Source organism: Balaenoptera physalus (assembly GCF_965194825.1).
Source record: "Balaenoptera physalus genome assembly, chromosome: 4".
Taxonomy (NCBI): Eukaryota; Metazoa; Chordata; class Mammalia; order Artiodactyla; family Balaenopteridae; genus Balaenoptera; species Balaenoptera physalus.
The window spans coordinates 52118821-52134764 of NC_138891.1; the positions used below are offsets into that span (position 1 = coordinate 52118821).

Genomic DNA, 15944 nt, shown 5'->3' on the forward strand with positions numbered 1-15944 from the left:
CTGACTGGTCTTTCTGCTGCCACTCTTAGCTTCCATTATCTATTATTCATGCAGACACCAAACAGATCTTTTCAAACTCAATAGTATGTCAGTCCCTCCACTTAACACTCCAGTGGTTGCTCATCAAACTTAGAATAAAACTTGAATTAAAAAAATCTGAACTCACAGCCCTTCATGAACCGGCCTCTGTCTTCAACCTCACCTCTTCATTGCTCTCAGCTTCTCGTTGCACTGGTCTCCCCTGTCTCCTCCTTAGGGTTCTCTGTTCCCTGTTGTCTGCTGAATTATTAGGTAGAATTCAGTGTTAATCTGGTCAGCGTTGTGACTATGTAAACCAATAATAGTGGCAAGTTAACACAACCACAGTGAAATCCCTACCCCAAAGACATCCCCATTCCTGATTTTCATTATCATGTTTGTGGTACCAAAAGTTCATGGTAACAGACAACTGACTTCATGATAACCCTTGTTAAAGGCTTGGGAGAGGAACTTGACAACCTTACTGACTTCTACTGGCATTAACTGTTTTTCTTTTTTCCTCTTTTTGCCACGCAGAGTATGAGTTGGAAGTAAAGAGGGTGCAAGACATTCTTTCGGGGATAGAGAAGCCACAGGTATGTCTTCTGGATTTCTCAGCATAAATGGCGCTTTTTTAAGTATTTCAAACATGCTTTTCTTTTACCACACAGTAGGTAAGCAAAAGGGCCCCTTTCCGTTACGGATTACTCATAAACTGTGAAATAGTGTTGTTATTAATGGAGCATGAAAATATAAAACAGCAGTCTTCTGTTTAGTCATCACCCACCAAAATGTCTTCTTCATTTAGATATTCTGGATGCAATTAAGTATTCATCCCAATTTCCAGGGGTACCCCTACCCTCACCCTCTAAGGCTACAGAACAGTTTTCTTTTGGTAATTTCCCTTTACCTGTGCAAATGTAATAATAATAATTTTTGAAAACCTCAGTAATTCAAAGTATTTTTCCGGGTAAATTTCAAAAAGGTATGTAAATATTAGCTGAGTAAAATAAGTCCAAAGTGTAATGGCAAGGAAAAAAGTTGGTGGGAGTAGTGATATTGTGAGGTTTTAAGTTTGATTTTGCCAGATGCTTTGAAATTCAAATGAAAAATTCAAAATGTTGATTCAGCCTTTCATCTGAGTTTAGAGAGCCAAAGTTCTTTGGCGTGTTTTCTAGCTGAATTGGAAAACCTTGATTCTTCATGTGTTTCAAATACTGAGGCTTTTTAACAGAAGGGTCCAAACATGCCTCAGGGCACATAGTTGAGTTTGACTAAACCTAAAAACATGAGGTGTGCTGGACTACGGGCGCAGTAGGGCACTTGTAGAAGCGTAGGGTGTTGATGCTGGGTTGGGGAGTCTGCACTTGATCCGGTAAGGAGCGGGTGGCCATTGAGAGTTTATGAGCAAAGAAGTTATGTTTCTTATAATCAGGACTGTACTTTCAGGAGGATCAAACAGCCGGCAGGTGCATTGCAGCGAGAAGGGCATGGACCCAGGGAGACAAGTGTCTGGCATCTGTTATTGTAGGGCTGGCGAGAGGCTGCGGGAATCAGAGTTAGGGCGGTGGCATCAGGTGTGGCAAGGAGAGGATGGATACTAGAGCCATTCTAGAGCGAAATCAGTCAGGCATTACAGCCTACTGGCTATCAGGTGTCACGGGTAACTGGGCTTTCAGGCTCAGATGACGCCTTTCAGGAGTTGCTTCCTCTGGGCAGGCTGCCTTGATTTCTGTACCATCAACTGGGATACTCCCCATGGTACTTGGTACCACTGGTACTACATGTGGTACTACAACTTCACTGTGCTCTGCATGTATTTAATACATTGTACTCCATTTACTTGTGTTTGTGTCTTTCCCGGTAATCTGTGAGTTCCTCTAGAATAGGTTCGTGTCTGTGTCCTCTTGGTATCTTCAGTGCCGTTCTTAGACATGTGGAATTTGTTTTACTAGCAGGGTATCCAGGAAGACGAATAAGTGGGTGGTTGAGTGTGTCTGGTAGATCAGTGCTGTGGAGAGAGGGCAACAGGATACACCTGGGGAGAGCACATGCATCGGAGTGACCATTGGAGTCGTAGGAGTGGATGATAGCTTTGGGGATGGGGTAGAGCATAGGGAGAGCTTAGAGAAGGCTTGAGGGCCTACATTTATAGTGTAGGCAGGCTTACATTTATAGTGCAGCAGAAAGAAGAACCCATGAGGGACACACAGAAGTCATAGTCAGCGTGAGAAGGCAGAGCAACAGGTTAGTTGACTATCCTGGATGTAGTCAGACAACTTCATCGTCTGGTTTCTGTCCCGTGTACACACGCACAGTGTTTTTCTTAAGTTATACCTGATCATTTCTTTACTGCAGAAGTGATAAAGTCTGTTTCTGAGGATCATGTGGCTCTAGAAAGATAAAAGCAGTATTTATATGCATTGGTCCTTTCCTCCTGATTCAGCATTTATTAAGTGCTTAACTCTTTACAGGTTTTAGAGCAGGGTAGACAGGGTTCTGTGTAAATAGTCATGATGTTAGGTGTAATATAGTCAGATTGTCATCTGAGAGATCAGAAAGTCCAAAATGAGTCTCACTTGGCTAAAATCAAGGTATCGGCTGGGCTACGTTCCTTTCTGGAGGCTCTGGGGGCAAATCTGTTTTCTCGCCCTTTCCAGCTTCTAGAGGCTGCCTGCATTCCTTGGCCCACGACCCCTTCCATTCTCGTATCTCCTTCTCTGACTTTCCTGCCTCCCTCTTTTACTTACAAAGACTTGTTACTCATACTTGTTACTACATCAGGCCCACCCGGATAATCCAGGGTAGTCCCTGCTTCACAAGATCCTTCACTTAATCACATCTGCAGAGTCTCTTTTCACCCTGTAGGTTCCAGGGATTAGGATGTGGACCTCTTGGGGGTTGGTCATTATTCTGCCCACCACACCAACCCCTGGTCCCCACAAAGGCCTTCTCTGCTGGATGACAGTCCACCCATCCTTCCCAGCCCTGTTAGCTCTTCACGCCATTATTCTCCCTTCTTTCCTCTCCTCCCCGCTCTGCCTGGAACTCTTACTCGTGGTTGTGCCTTACTTATCTTTGTGCTCCGAATACCTAGCACTGTCCTTGGCACGTTGTGAACCCTTAACATGTATTTGGTAAATAAATGTGTGGCAGCCTGCAGTGGCTGTAGTGAGGTTCTGCCAGGTGAGACAGACACCTGACGGCTGGCCAGCATCACGCGAGGCTCAGCCAGCCTGGTGGGATGTGGGCACGGCTGGGAGCCAGAGTGCGAGGCAGCAGCATGCAGAGGAGGGTCCTGTGAGTTGGAGCCCAGCGTGGCCATTAACTGGCTCTGTGACCCTGAGCCGCAGTTTCCTTACCTTTGAAAGGTCGGATAATAAATACCATGTGGGACTATCTGAAAAGTAAATTGTATGCTATTTATAGAGTCCTTGGAATGGAGTCTTTTCCTAGAGTTTTTAGCATATCATTAGGCAAAAGTGAAACTCCCTGCTATACTCTGAAATGGGAAGGGGGCTGTTCACCTTCTAGGAAAAGAAACAGCTGCAGAAAGTTCGGCACACAATTGTCTAAAGGATTGCTGTTCTCAATTTTTTTTTTCTTTCAGCTGCATCTGGTAACACCTCCAAATAAAACACATATATTTTTCTTCAAGGTTTTACGGATGATTTGTTTTAGGTGTTAGAAACATTACTGAGGACTTGTAGATTCCAGTCATCTTTCTAGAACTTTGGGCACCCTGAATTAAGCAAGTCATTTACTCTTCAGAAACCCAGATGCTATAAATATCCAAATACTTAGCCATTAAATAAAACAGGGTACAAATATACAAGGTGTTTGTCCCGAGACTGTAACAATTAGGTGCCTTGGGGACAGTGCTCATACAGCCACTGCTGTACCTGAGAACTGAGCTGATAGGATTCTAAGTGGTCTACGGCTTAACCTCTGCTAGTACCAGCCAGCTCCAACCTAATGTGGTTTAATCTGCTCTGATGGTGGTGCTAGATGAAGTCTCCCACATACTGGGCCGTTTATTTTCAGGATGTAAATAAATGTAACTTGGAATTGTGGTTCTGCATTGTTTCTATCCGCTAATGTTCAGCTTGTAGAAACAATTGATTTGTTGGTTCCAGAAGTGAGTAAACTGACCTAAGAAGAACAACTGTCCCTGCAAGAAGCAATCCCTTGAAACATAAACAGCAGTAGATCTGGAAACAGATTTGAGGTTCTTGGCACTAAAGGAATTGTAGTAACAGATGATTCTGAAATTCCTAGATTTGAGCATCCATTTCTTTGAATAATGATCTCTTTGACCTTTTCCTTTTAAATTTTCCTTTATGTTATTATTTTTCATGATGGTACTTTAGAAGTGAAGCCAATATTTCTATGGTAATATTTTCCTTACATACTCCCTAAATTGGATCAGCAGACCTCCCACATAGTTAAATCCAAGGACAGACCAAATTTAGAAGCTACTAACTTACATAGAAATATTTTTGAACACGGGAGTAACAATTTAGTAACTTTATGAGAGTAAATGGTGTTTTTGATCCAAATAATGAATATCATTTGCATATAAGATAGTCTGAAAATTAAGACAATAAAATTTCACAGAATAGTATTAAAATACTGAGATGAACAGGAGAGAAAGGGGAAAGGAGAAAGAGAGCTAAGGATTACATATGAAATAGGTACAAGATAATGCAGTTTATCATTTGCAAATATGTGTATGCATATATATATGCTTTTAACTAGCAGCTGTTCTCAAGTTCAAATCTATATTTAATCAATACACTGACAAAAATGACTTCTAATCAGTGTGTAATCATTTGGAAGTAGATGGTTTTATGAGTCCTTCAAAGATACTTCAAAGCAGTTTAAGTAATTTCTGTGCAGACTTAACACTAGTAACCTTCACAGCAGACTCTTATATCACTAGTGCTGAAACAAATGTCACGTTGGATCTTGTCCAATAACTTTGTAACTAAAAATCACCACTTTTATCACCATTACAAAGGAGATTGATTTCTGTTTATGGTAGAATCGTTAAGCATCAGCAAGTCAGTTTTATGGCTTCTAAACTTCTTTTTTTGGATCACAGCCATGACAATCATTGTGATGATCAGGTTAGCCATGCCCCAGTTCAGTTCAGTGGTCACCGCTGGTGAGAAAGTTTCACCAGAGAGAGAGAGACTGAATGAATGAAGGTGAAGCTTGTGTACGAATGCTGTCGCTCTGAAGTAGGCTTGAACCCAGCCTAGTTCCCAGAGTTCTGAATCTCATTAAAGTTATCACCTCCCTGGATGCTTGGAGTAAAGGCATCCACTGCTGAGGATTCCCCTTTACGTGACATTCTCTTGAAAGGCACCGTGTAATTTCCTGGCATCAACCTTGGAGTGGAAGTGAGTTCCAAGTTCTAACAGAGACAAAGCACTCTTTCTCTCAGGATTCCAATGCCTGAAGAAAGGAAACCTGAGGCCCAGGAGTCAGTGAGAGGGAGGGAGGGGGGGAGCACAGGAGGGAACGGGTCTCTCAACTCTGGTAGTAATCTAGGTGGCAGGCTGCTCAGATCCAGGAAAGAATTCCCGGAAGCCGCCGTCCTTTGAAAATGATGCTGAGTTCTCCAGGTGCGCTTCTCATAGGCTGGCTGATGGGAAGGATGCACTTGCGCAGAGTTCTGTGTTCAGATGGCAGTTGGCCTTCCTAAGGCTTGCTCAGGGAACCTCGGGAAAGGTGAGCGTTATTTTAGTTGCTGCTTCAGGTGTTGTACATCGCTGTTGAGTTAAGTAATAATTTAACCAAGTCCTAAAGGAGAGACAGTAAATTCTTTTGTTTTTGTTTTTGTTTTTTTGGTTTGATATCATAAAATGATTATCACGACAGGTTCAGCTAACATCCGTCATCTCATATAGATGCAATATAAAGAAAGAAAAAAAGAAAAAATTTTCTTCTTGTGATAAGAACTCTTAGGAGTAAATTCTTAATAGCTTATGAAAAAAGAGAGTTTAAAAGGATGTGAATTTATGGATACCTGTCCAGTATCTAAAGTGCTAGCATTTGACTGAGCTCTTTTGAGATGTGGTGTTATTTCACACCACCATTCATAGAATCAGTGTTACTACACACTGTGCTCTTGGAATTGGGCCACTTATCACCTCAGTTGAATGTTCCTCTGTACCTAATCAGCATCTTTTAAAGTTATAAACTGAACTCTTCATAGCAAAATATCTTGTTTTAAGTTAAAAATCAAATATAATATCCAGTATCTCAAGATTACTCATTAATGGTGTGTGAAGGAATTCCGCAAATACAATGGTGTATGTGGTAGAAATGCTGCCTTAAAATCTAATCAGGGGAACAACACACAGATAACCAGGTAAAGCAGAGTATAATGAAATGAGTGTCAAATATAGGTGCCCGCGCAGTGTGGTTGGAGCACAAAGAAAACAGTTGCTGATCCTGAGCAGGGACTCAGGCAGCACCGTACAGAAACTTTTCCTGCATTGGCCTCAAGCTGCCATGGGCCCCCCTGTGCTCAGTGTATCTGCCATGAGGCCCCTCACGCATCTCTTCATCAGGCAGAGGTCATATCTTAATCATCTTTGTGTCCACAGCCCCTCGCAAGTTAAGGTATGATGATTAAATGAATAAGCAAAGGCAGCATTTGAACTGGGTCTAAAGGAAGTTTGTTAAAGGCAGGAAAGTGGGAAAGCCCAGAGCTAAGTCTCAGGGGCGTGAGAGGGGATGGCGTGCTGAAGGGGGTCACAGCCGTCACAGGAGGAGCAGGCAGAAGAGCTGCTGCTAGTCTGGAGCATAGCAAGAAGGGTCGAGTTCAATTCTGTAACAGCGTCTCTCCAGGTTTTTTTAAAAAATGTGTAATGCTAGTCTGCCATCCACTGTGTTACCTGTATCAGAAACTCAGACTGTCTTATTCCCTTTGATTTTTATTTTTCATTCAACATTTACTAAGCAGCCACTACTCACAGTTGAATATGACTCAGGCCTTCTCCTTAGGGAGTCCCACGGTCCAGTGGGGAAGGTAGGCAAATGCTATTAACATGATGAGCAATGAGTAGAGATAGCAGCAAGGTGCTGTGGAACAGAGAGATGATAGGATATTTCAGGGAAGCCTACTTGGGGGTAGTGAGGCCAGCCTAGGGTCTTGAAGGATGAGTAGGAGCTTGACTAAATAATTGGTTAAATATATAATGGTGCTGTATCTATATGGAACAGAAATGATATGAAGGGATCTCTGCTCAAAATGGAATGCATGATAGACTGAAGAGGGAAACTCAGTATTCATTTCCTTATTTATTATTCATGCTTTTAAATTATTTTATATTTTAATACCCTTTATTTAGATCAGATAGTGACAAAAATAGAAGAAAAAAAGATAGAGACTTAGTAGTTTAGACATCTCCATCCACAACCACCTCTAACCTACAGCTATAAAGTCTTGTATGAACATTAAGCTTTAATGTATGTTTTAACTCTTATTTTGTTTTAATGTTATCCAGACCAATATCTAGAGAGCAACAAAATAAACTTTAGAGAATTAGAACATTAAAATGCATTGACAGATTTATTTTAAAGAATTAGACTGTGCATTAGATTAGGTTCCTCCAGAAACAGACTCTGAAACAAAGATTGGAAGGCAAATGGTGTTAAGTGGGGAGGTGCCCCAGGAAGCACGGTTAGAGTAGAGACGTGAGATTGCAGAGGAGAAGCCAGTGCAGGGTCTGTTAATGAGCAGGTTACAGCTGCGGGCAGCTGGGGCTCAGTCCTGCCGAGGATGCCTGGGAGATAGTGTAAGAACGTGCTTCAGAGAAGCCCTAAATAAGAGGGAAAAGTTGAGGCGTTTAGAGTCCCAGACTCCTTTGTTCAAATGAAGCCTTGAGCGGAGGCTAAAGCAAAAGATAAAAGCAGAGCCTAGAGAGGTGAAACATCTCCACACATATTTCTTCCACCTGTCAGCCTGGGCCATGGTTCCATTTCCAGCACCCCCCGCCCCGTACTGGGTTTTCCCGGGAACCTGCAGGACTTCGGGGAGCGTGGTTTGAAAGGTCTTGGCTTTGCAGGAGAATTCAACATCAAGCAAAGCTTGGAGGCCGCTGGAAAGTACCTGTGGATGTGGGTTCCTTCAGCATAATATGATGGCCATCATGGAGATTATTGAAATATCATGTTCAACTTTTTACCTTAAAAAAATTCTCAAACGTGACATTATTTTTACTTTCTGGAGGGCCAAGTGTGAATTGCGTCAGACTTGGATATAAGTTTGCATAATAAGGACAGATGTTTTAGGAGCTGTAGTTTGGACATCAGGACTTTTGACAAAAGAATGCCATATAGGATGGGTGTTTTTTTTTTTGGTAATTAAAATAAATTTGTTTTTCTTGAGTTAAATCTGAGCCATTTTAATGCTACTACTAATAATCACAAAATGTTCTGGGGAGAAGTGTAGTGTCTGATTCATGTTTTTCTTCCTCAGGTTTCTAATATTCAGGCAAGAACAGTTGTGTTGTCCTGGGCTCCCCCTGTTGGACTTTCGTGCGGACCCCACAGTGGTCTTTCCTTCCCCTACAGCTACGAGGTTGCTCTGTCAGACAAAGGACGAGATGGAAAATACAAGATAATTTACAGGTAGCGTATATATGCATGTGTTTTTCTCAGCTGCGAAACTGTGAAATTGGTGTTACTAAGGAGAATAAAAAACAAAGGAAAAATTTAATGGCTTTGCAAATTTTCCTTTAAATAGTTCTTTTTAAGAATTAGTGATAGTTGTAATGTCAAGAGTTAATTTTGTCCAGAGTAATTGCTAATCAGAAATGACTTTTATACAGCTATTTGGTGTTGGTCAAATATGTCACTTGGTTGTGTTAGCTTGCCAGTGTAGTACTAAAGAAAATTTTCCATTAATGTTGTCAGAGCAAAAAGTGAGTATGCCTTTTAGTTTTTACATATATCATGCACTTCTGTGATCACCTCTTTTTAGGCCCAGACCTTGCGCTAGTCTTGTTTTTCAAAATTCTACAATGTGGTTTCCATTTCACCCTCCTTCTTATCCTCTACAGTAGTTTTCCAGTCTGCAGTAAAGCTTTTCATTCGGAGGCTATCTTAAATTGTCAAAAGTTTAGCACACCGAATAAGGGATTATCCCCTTCCACTTTATGGACTCCCAGATAGTAACCATTTAAGTGATTTATAGCTGTGTTCTAAATGTGATAAAAAAATTTTAGGGTCAAATCTTTTCTCTTTTGTAATTGCTGGCACTGCTCAGATTTGCAGAGTGGGAAATCAGAGGCCATCTTGTTCTAACTACTTGTTTGACCTCTCTGTGACTGGCCCTGGGGACTACTGCCCAAGCCCAGTGTAACATGGTCACACAAAGCCCACCTCTTCCTCTGCCAGAGAAGCTGCTTTTCTCTTCTGTTTCTCTGCTACAGACCTCACATCTCCCTAGCCCCCATTCCTAATTCTTAACTTGCTCCAGGGACTTGTCTTTTTCTGGACAAAGAAAAGGGGGAAAGAGAGACAGAGGGAAGCCCTTTAGTCACTCTCTCCTGTTGCCGCCCCGTAGGGCTCTGTCCTCTCTTCCTGGACTCCTGCAAGAGTCTCCTCAGGCTCCTCCAGCATCCACTCTTGCTCTCCTCCCATCCAGCCTCCACGCTGCAAAAACAGAAGTCAGGCCAAGTCACCCCGCTGTGAGAACACTGCAGTGCTTTTTCACTGTACTTAGAATGTAGTCCTAACCCCTTGCTCTGGCTCACAACCATTGGGTTCTATTTTGAAAAGTCAGAATTGGTAGTGACCTTAGCAAAATATAGAGCACCATTTCCCCCAGCCCACCAAGAAACAGTTAGATTCTATCAATGCATGATGATCATTGGTGGCAGGAGCTAGAGTCCCAAGTGCCCAGTGAGGCAGGCAGGTAACATAAGTGAGAAAGTTCGAAGCTTGGGAATGAGGTGAACGGTGAACGGGAACACTCCTGTCTTCATCGAGAAAGGAGCAGCTGCCAGTCGCCTAAAGTAGGTTGTTGCATAAGGGAATGTAGGCCTAGATTTGCTGATTCCTCGGAATTTTTTTTAAAGGAAATGCTAAAAATCTGAATTATTATATAAACCTTCCTAATGTTAAACTAATTCAGCAAATTCAAGAAACTTCAAAGATAAAGTGCAAGTCAAACAACAGAACTGCATGCAGGGTGTGGACATTGGCCTCCAGTTTGCAACTTTAAAAAAAGTATTTTTATTTGAATAATTTCAAACTTATAAAATGTTGCAAAAATAAAGAGATCAAGGAATACGTGCATATCCTTTACCCAGATTCACATATTATTAACTTTTTACCCTATTTGCTTTACTATTTGATTTTATCTCTTGCCTTTTCTCTCCTCTTAATCTGTATTTTTTCCTATTAGTTTTATACATCATGGTCCTTTACTGCTAAATACTGCAGTGTGTTTCCTAAGATATTTTCTTAAATAGCTACAATGCCGTTACTTCGTGACTTTACATCAATACCATACTTTTATCCAATCTGTCGTCCACATTCCAGTTTTGTCAGCTGATTAAATAATGTCTGCGGTAGCATTTTTCTTCCTCTTGTAGGACAAGATCCATTCTAGGGTCAGATACAGCAGTTAGTTGTCATGTCTCTGTAGCCTTCTTTAATTTGGAACACTTCCACAGTATTTCATTGTCCTTTATGACACTGACTTTTTTTTTTTCCCCAATCTTCTGCTTTAATAATGAAAACTGACATGTATACATACTTTTTCAAAAACAAAAGTGTTAAATATCACTAGCAGGGCAATAAGTTTAAAATTTTTAAAAAATTATGACTAAATTTCAAACATACAGAAACATAGAGAAAATACTGCAATGAACCCCCAGATAACCATCACTCAGATTTAACAATTACCAAGATTTTGCCACATTTGCATCATATCCCCTTTATTACTATTATTGTTGTTGTTGTTATTGTAGCGTTTGGTAGCAACTCACAGATAACACATCAGTTACTCCTACATAGTTCAATATAGATCAACATAGATATTTTTTTACGTAACTGCTATGTCATTAACATCTAGGAAAACTGACAATAATACCTGGCATCATTTAATACCTTGGTCATATTCAAATTTTCCCAATTGTCTCAAAAATGTGTTTTAATATTGATTTCTTCTGGGAATCCGAATGAAGTTTACTCATTGCATGGGATTGTTAGGGCTCATAAATCTATTTAAATCTAGAATAGTCTCCCTTTCATCCTTTTTTGTTTTTTTTTTTGGAAATGGAATAGCTACTTTATATTTTAAAATTTAATTAAAAAAAATTTTTATTGACGTATAGTTGGCATACAATATAGTTTTCAGGTGTATCTCCCACCTTTTTAAAAATTCTTGATCAGTTGCAAAAAGTGAATCACTTTTTTTACCTATCTGAATTTGTGGTATCCTTTAACTTAATCTTCCTCCCCCATATTTCTTATAAGTGGATAGTTAGTTCTGGAGCTTGATCAAATGCAGATTTAACATTTGTGGGAGGCTTTCATCAAGGTAGTTCTATGTACTTCCTCTTCCAGCACATTGGGAAACAACAATGTTCGTTGGCCTCACTGTGATTAAATCGTTTGGGAATTATCCAGTGCTTTTTTTTTTTAATCTTATTTATTTATTTGAAATATAGTTGACATACAGTATTAGTTTCAGGTATGCTACATAGTGATTCAAAATCTTTATAGATTACACTCCATTTAAAGTTATTATAGGCCTTCCCTGGTGGCGCAGTGGTTAAGAATCCACCTGCCAATGCAGGGGACACCGGTTTGAACCCTGGTAGGGGAAGATCCCACATGCCACGGGGCAGCTAAGCCCGTGCGCCACAGCTACTGAGCCTGCGCTCTAGAGCCCACATGCCACAACTACTGAGCCCACGTGCCACAACTACTGAAGCCCGTGCGCCTAGAGCCCATGCTCCTCAACAAGAGAAGCCACCGCAGTGAGAAAACCGCACACCACAACGAAGAGTAGCCCCCGCTCGCCGCAACTAGAGGAAGCCCGCGTGCAGCAACCAAGACCCAACGCAGTCAAAAATTAATTAATTAATTAATTTTAAAATATAAATAAAGTTATTATAAAATATTGGCTGTATTCCCTGTGCTGTGCATTACATCCTTGTAGCTTATTTACTTTATACATAGTAGTTTGTACTTCTCAATCCCCTACCCGTATCTTGCCCCTCCCCACTTTGCTCTCCCCACTGGTACCCACTAGTTTGTTCTCTATATCTGTGAGACTGTTTCTGTTTTGTTATATTCATTTGTCTGTTTTGTTTTTTAGATTCCACATGTAAGTGATAGCATACAGTGTGTGTCTTTGTCTGACTTATTTCACTAAGCATAACACCCTCCAGGTCCATCCGTGTTGTTACACATGGCAGAATTTCATTCTTTTTTGTGGCTGGGTAGATACTGACATTTGTGAAGAATACAGTTATGCCCACACACACCCCTCTCACCTTTAAAAAATTTTTTAATGGGAACATTACTTATTTTCTGGAATGTTGGTGGTTTCCTCGTGATTAAGTCAAGGTTCTGTTGCAGCTTCTGGTCAAATAAATGGTTTTATTTTGTGTAAGAGAGCTATTTATTGGCATGCATCTGTAAGAGAGCTGTTTATTAGTATTGATATGTGAGGGAAGTAGATTGAGGTTTCTTGAAGAGAGTTGAGAAGTTGAAGCTATTGGGGTTCTTGCCAGGACAAGTCTGGGAGCCACCTTCAGTTGACAGCTGGTGCTGTTATTTACACTTACGTTTATCTAGGTATCTTTCTGTTCAGCTTGCTTCCTTATTTACTTATTTTTATGTAGTCATTTTGAAGAAGTGGTAAGATATTTTGGAATTTTATTCATAAGTTAGCCTTGCCGTTTTCCAGATCCAGAATGACACCATTTCAAGGAATCTAATTTGCTAGTCCAGAAAAATGATAATACCAAGCAGGAGAGTTTATTTCTGACTTAAGGTGGAAGTAGAAATAATAGTTCTTGAATCGCTGTTGGTACCTGACTATGAGACCCAAATCCAAAACCTGTTTTATTTTTGAAACTTGTATCATTGACTAAGAAATGATTTTTCTTTGCAGCGGAGAAGAATTAGAATGTAACCTGAAAGATCTTAGACCAGCAACTGATTATCATGTGAGGTGAGTATTGGGGAATTCAGATTGCTAAGATAAATAATATGCTCCTTTTTAAGTGTTTGGTTAACAGCACTTGCCTAACTAAAAGTGTCAGTACCTTTGCTCATCGGCCATTCCTTGATGTCCTACACTTGAGAGCATAGAGATTGGGAGTCCATAGAAGTGCTTCTGGTAATAGAAAAGTAGATGATACCCTGAACAGAATTTTAAAATTATTTTTACAAAGTAATTTTTATTTTACGTAGTCTTCTAAGATCCGTTGGAATGCATGGTTTAATGTATAATATTTTTTTCTATAAAGCAATCATTTTTTACCATGGGTATATCAGTTATTATAGACCTTCCATGTAAACTATATGTTCAGCCCAAATGACTAAATAAAGTCCTTCCCATGTTTCAAGTTTGGACCTAAAAGGCAATACGTTTTGAAATAAGTAATGCAAATATCAAAATTATCTCTAGCAAGAGCTAATGCAGTTTGCCAAAACAACTCACATAGTTTGCTACCAAGTCTGAACTCTCTACCATGACTGCTCTGGAAGGCAGGGCTAGCTGATCTCAGGGAGAGACCCAGCCAACCACAGACCTGCGAGGACGAAAGTATCATCTAAATGTTAACAGAGCCCATCTGATTACTCAAAGATACATCGATCTGCAAACAGGCAGATTTTTTAATCTGAATGTGATCCATAATATCGTTTAAATTTTCATTTTAATTTAAACTTTCATTTTATTTAATTTTTAATTTGATCAGAAATTCTCATTTTATCTAATAGGGTGAACAACAACAAATTCTCCTTTCTTCAATTATATATGTGTATACCAAGATTATGTAATAAAATTGCAAACATCAAGCACACACCCTTTATTACACTTTCCAAAGGTTAATTCACACCACACGTTCCCTTTGTGGTGGAGTAGAGGCAGGGTAGCCTAGCAGGAAGAGCATATGTTAATTATTAGGAAGCTTGAGGTCTAATCTGGTTCTGCCCATCAATTGACTGTTTTAACTTTGGTCAATCACAGAGAATCCATGCCACAATTTTCTCGGTAACAAAAGTAAGGAAAGTAGGGGTGTGTTCAGATTATAATATCTTATTAGCTGCACAAGTGTTTAAAACTATGTTTAAAGTAATACATTAAAGAGCAAGGTTTTTACATTCAGTCATAAAGTGTACATCTGCTTAGCTATTGTTTTGTTTAGATGAACTCTGTTGCAACCATCTTTTCCTATTTGAATCAAAACTTTTGGATTTTGAGTGAATTAGCTTTAGCCCAAACATATTGAACTTTTCACACCGTCTGTATAAACAAAAAGATTTGTATAACTTGTGAAGCTGAGATGGTAATAGTTTAACCATTCTTTGAAATGGTTGATTTAACAACAAACCAGAAAATGTAACACCATATAGGGAGTCCTGTAAATGTTCTCCATTAGACATTGTTAACATGTGTTTCCTTTTTTCTCTTTTAATGTTCATTGTCATTGCTTTACTAAAGGTTTACTTTATTAATTTTCTGCTCATCCATGAGTTGACAATAACTTTTAAAAAAATTTTAAGTGTCACAGTCTGCCCTTTATTTACTGTCCTATCTGTTGTGTTGCCCTTTGTATCTTTTTAACGCCTCTTACAAAGGGTAAACTTGAGAATACTTGCTCATTAATTCTTTTTATGTATCTTATGAACACCTTAAACTTCTGGGCAGATAGAAGGAATAATTAATGGATTCCCCAAAAGACATAGGAGCATGAGGTAGTAGTTACCATCTAGAGGCCTTGGATCCAAGACTTCCTCCTAACACATCGGGGATCCCACCCTTGTGACATATTTGACACTTGTGTGACACCACACATAAACAGCCAAAGGCACCACCAGCTGTTATTTGGTCTAGTGCTCTGCTGGCCAGAGAGATGGAAAATTCTCCCTCTCTTTGATCGTGATCTCTTTATTTTTTTATACAGCAGGTTCTCATTAGTTATCTATTTTATACACATCAGTATATACATGTCAATCCCAATCTCCCAGTTCATCCCACCACCACCACCACCCCCCTGCCGCTTTCCCCCCCTTGGTGTCCATACGTTTGTTCTCTACATCTGTGTCTATTTCTGCCTTGCAAACCTGTTCATCTGTACCATTTTTCTAGATTCCACATATATGAATTAATATATTTGTTTTTCTCTTTCTGACTTACTTCACTCTGTATGACAGTCTCTAGGTCCATCCACGTCTCTACAAATGACCCAGTTTCGTTCGTTTTTATGGCTGAGTAATACTCCATTGTATATATGCACCACATCTTCTTTATCCTTTCGTCTGTTGATGGGCATTTAGGTTGCTTCCATGACCTGGCTATCATAAATAGTGCTGCAGTGAACATTGGGGTGCATGTGTCTTTTTGTTTTTTTGTTTTTTCCACATCTTTATTGGAGTATAAATGCTTTACAATGTTGTGTTAGTTTCTACTGTACAACACAGTGAATCAGCTATATGTATACATATAGCCCCATATCCCCTCCCTCTTGAGCCTCCCTCCCCCCACCCTCCCTATCCCACCCCTCTAGGTCGTCACAAAGCACCAAGCTGATCTCCCTGTGCTATGCGGCTGCTTCCCACTAGCCATCTATTTGACATTTAGTAGTGTATATATGTCAGTGCTACTCTCTCACTTCATCCAAGCTTCCCCTTCACCCCTGTGCCCTCAACTCCGTTTTCCA

The 15944-nt window shown here is 40.1% G+C and overlaps 1 protein-coding gene across 4 annotated transcripts in view; it reads left to right on the plus strand.

Annotated features, from left to right (window-relative positions):
• FNDC3B (fibronectin type III domain containing 3B) overlaps positions 1-15944 on the plus strand; it is a 350839-nt gene that overhangs the window by 246015 nt on the left and 88880 nt on the right. For all 4 annotated transcript variants that reach the window (XM_082458921.1, XM_082458919.1, XM_082458922.1 and 1 more), the window contains 3 exons: positions 556-614; positions 8513-8664; positions 13169-13228. In XM_082458921.1, coding sequence (XP_082315047.1) covers positions 556-614; positions 8513-8664; positions 13169-13228 — 271 coding nt within the window. The remainder of the gene's footprint in view (positions 1-555; positions 615-8512; positions 8665-13168; positions 13229-15944) is intronic.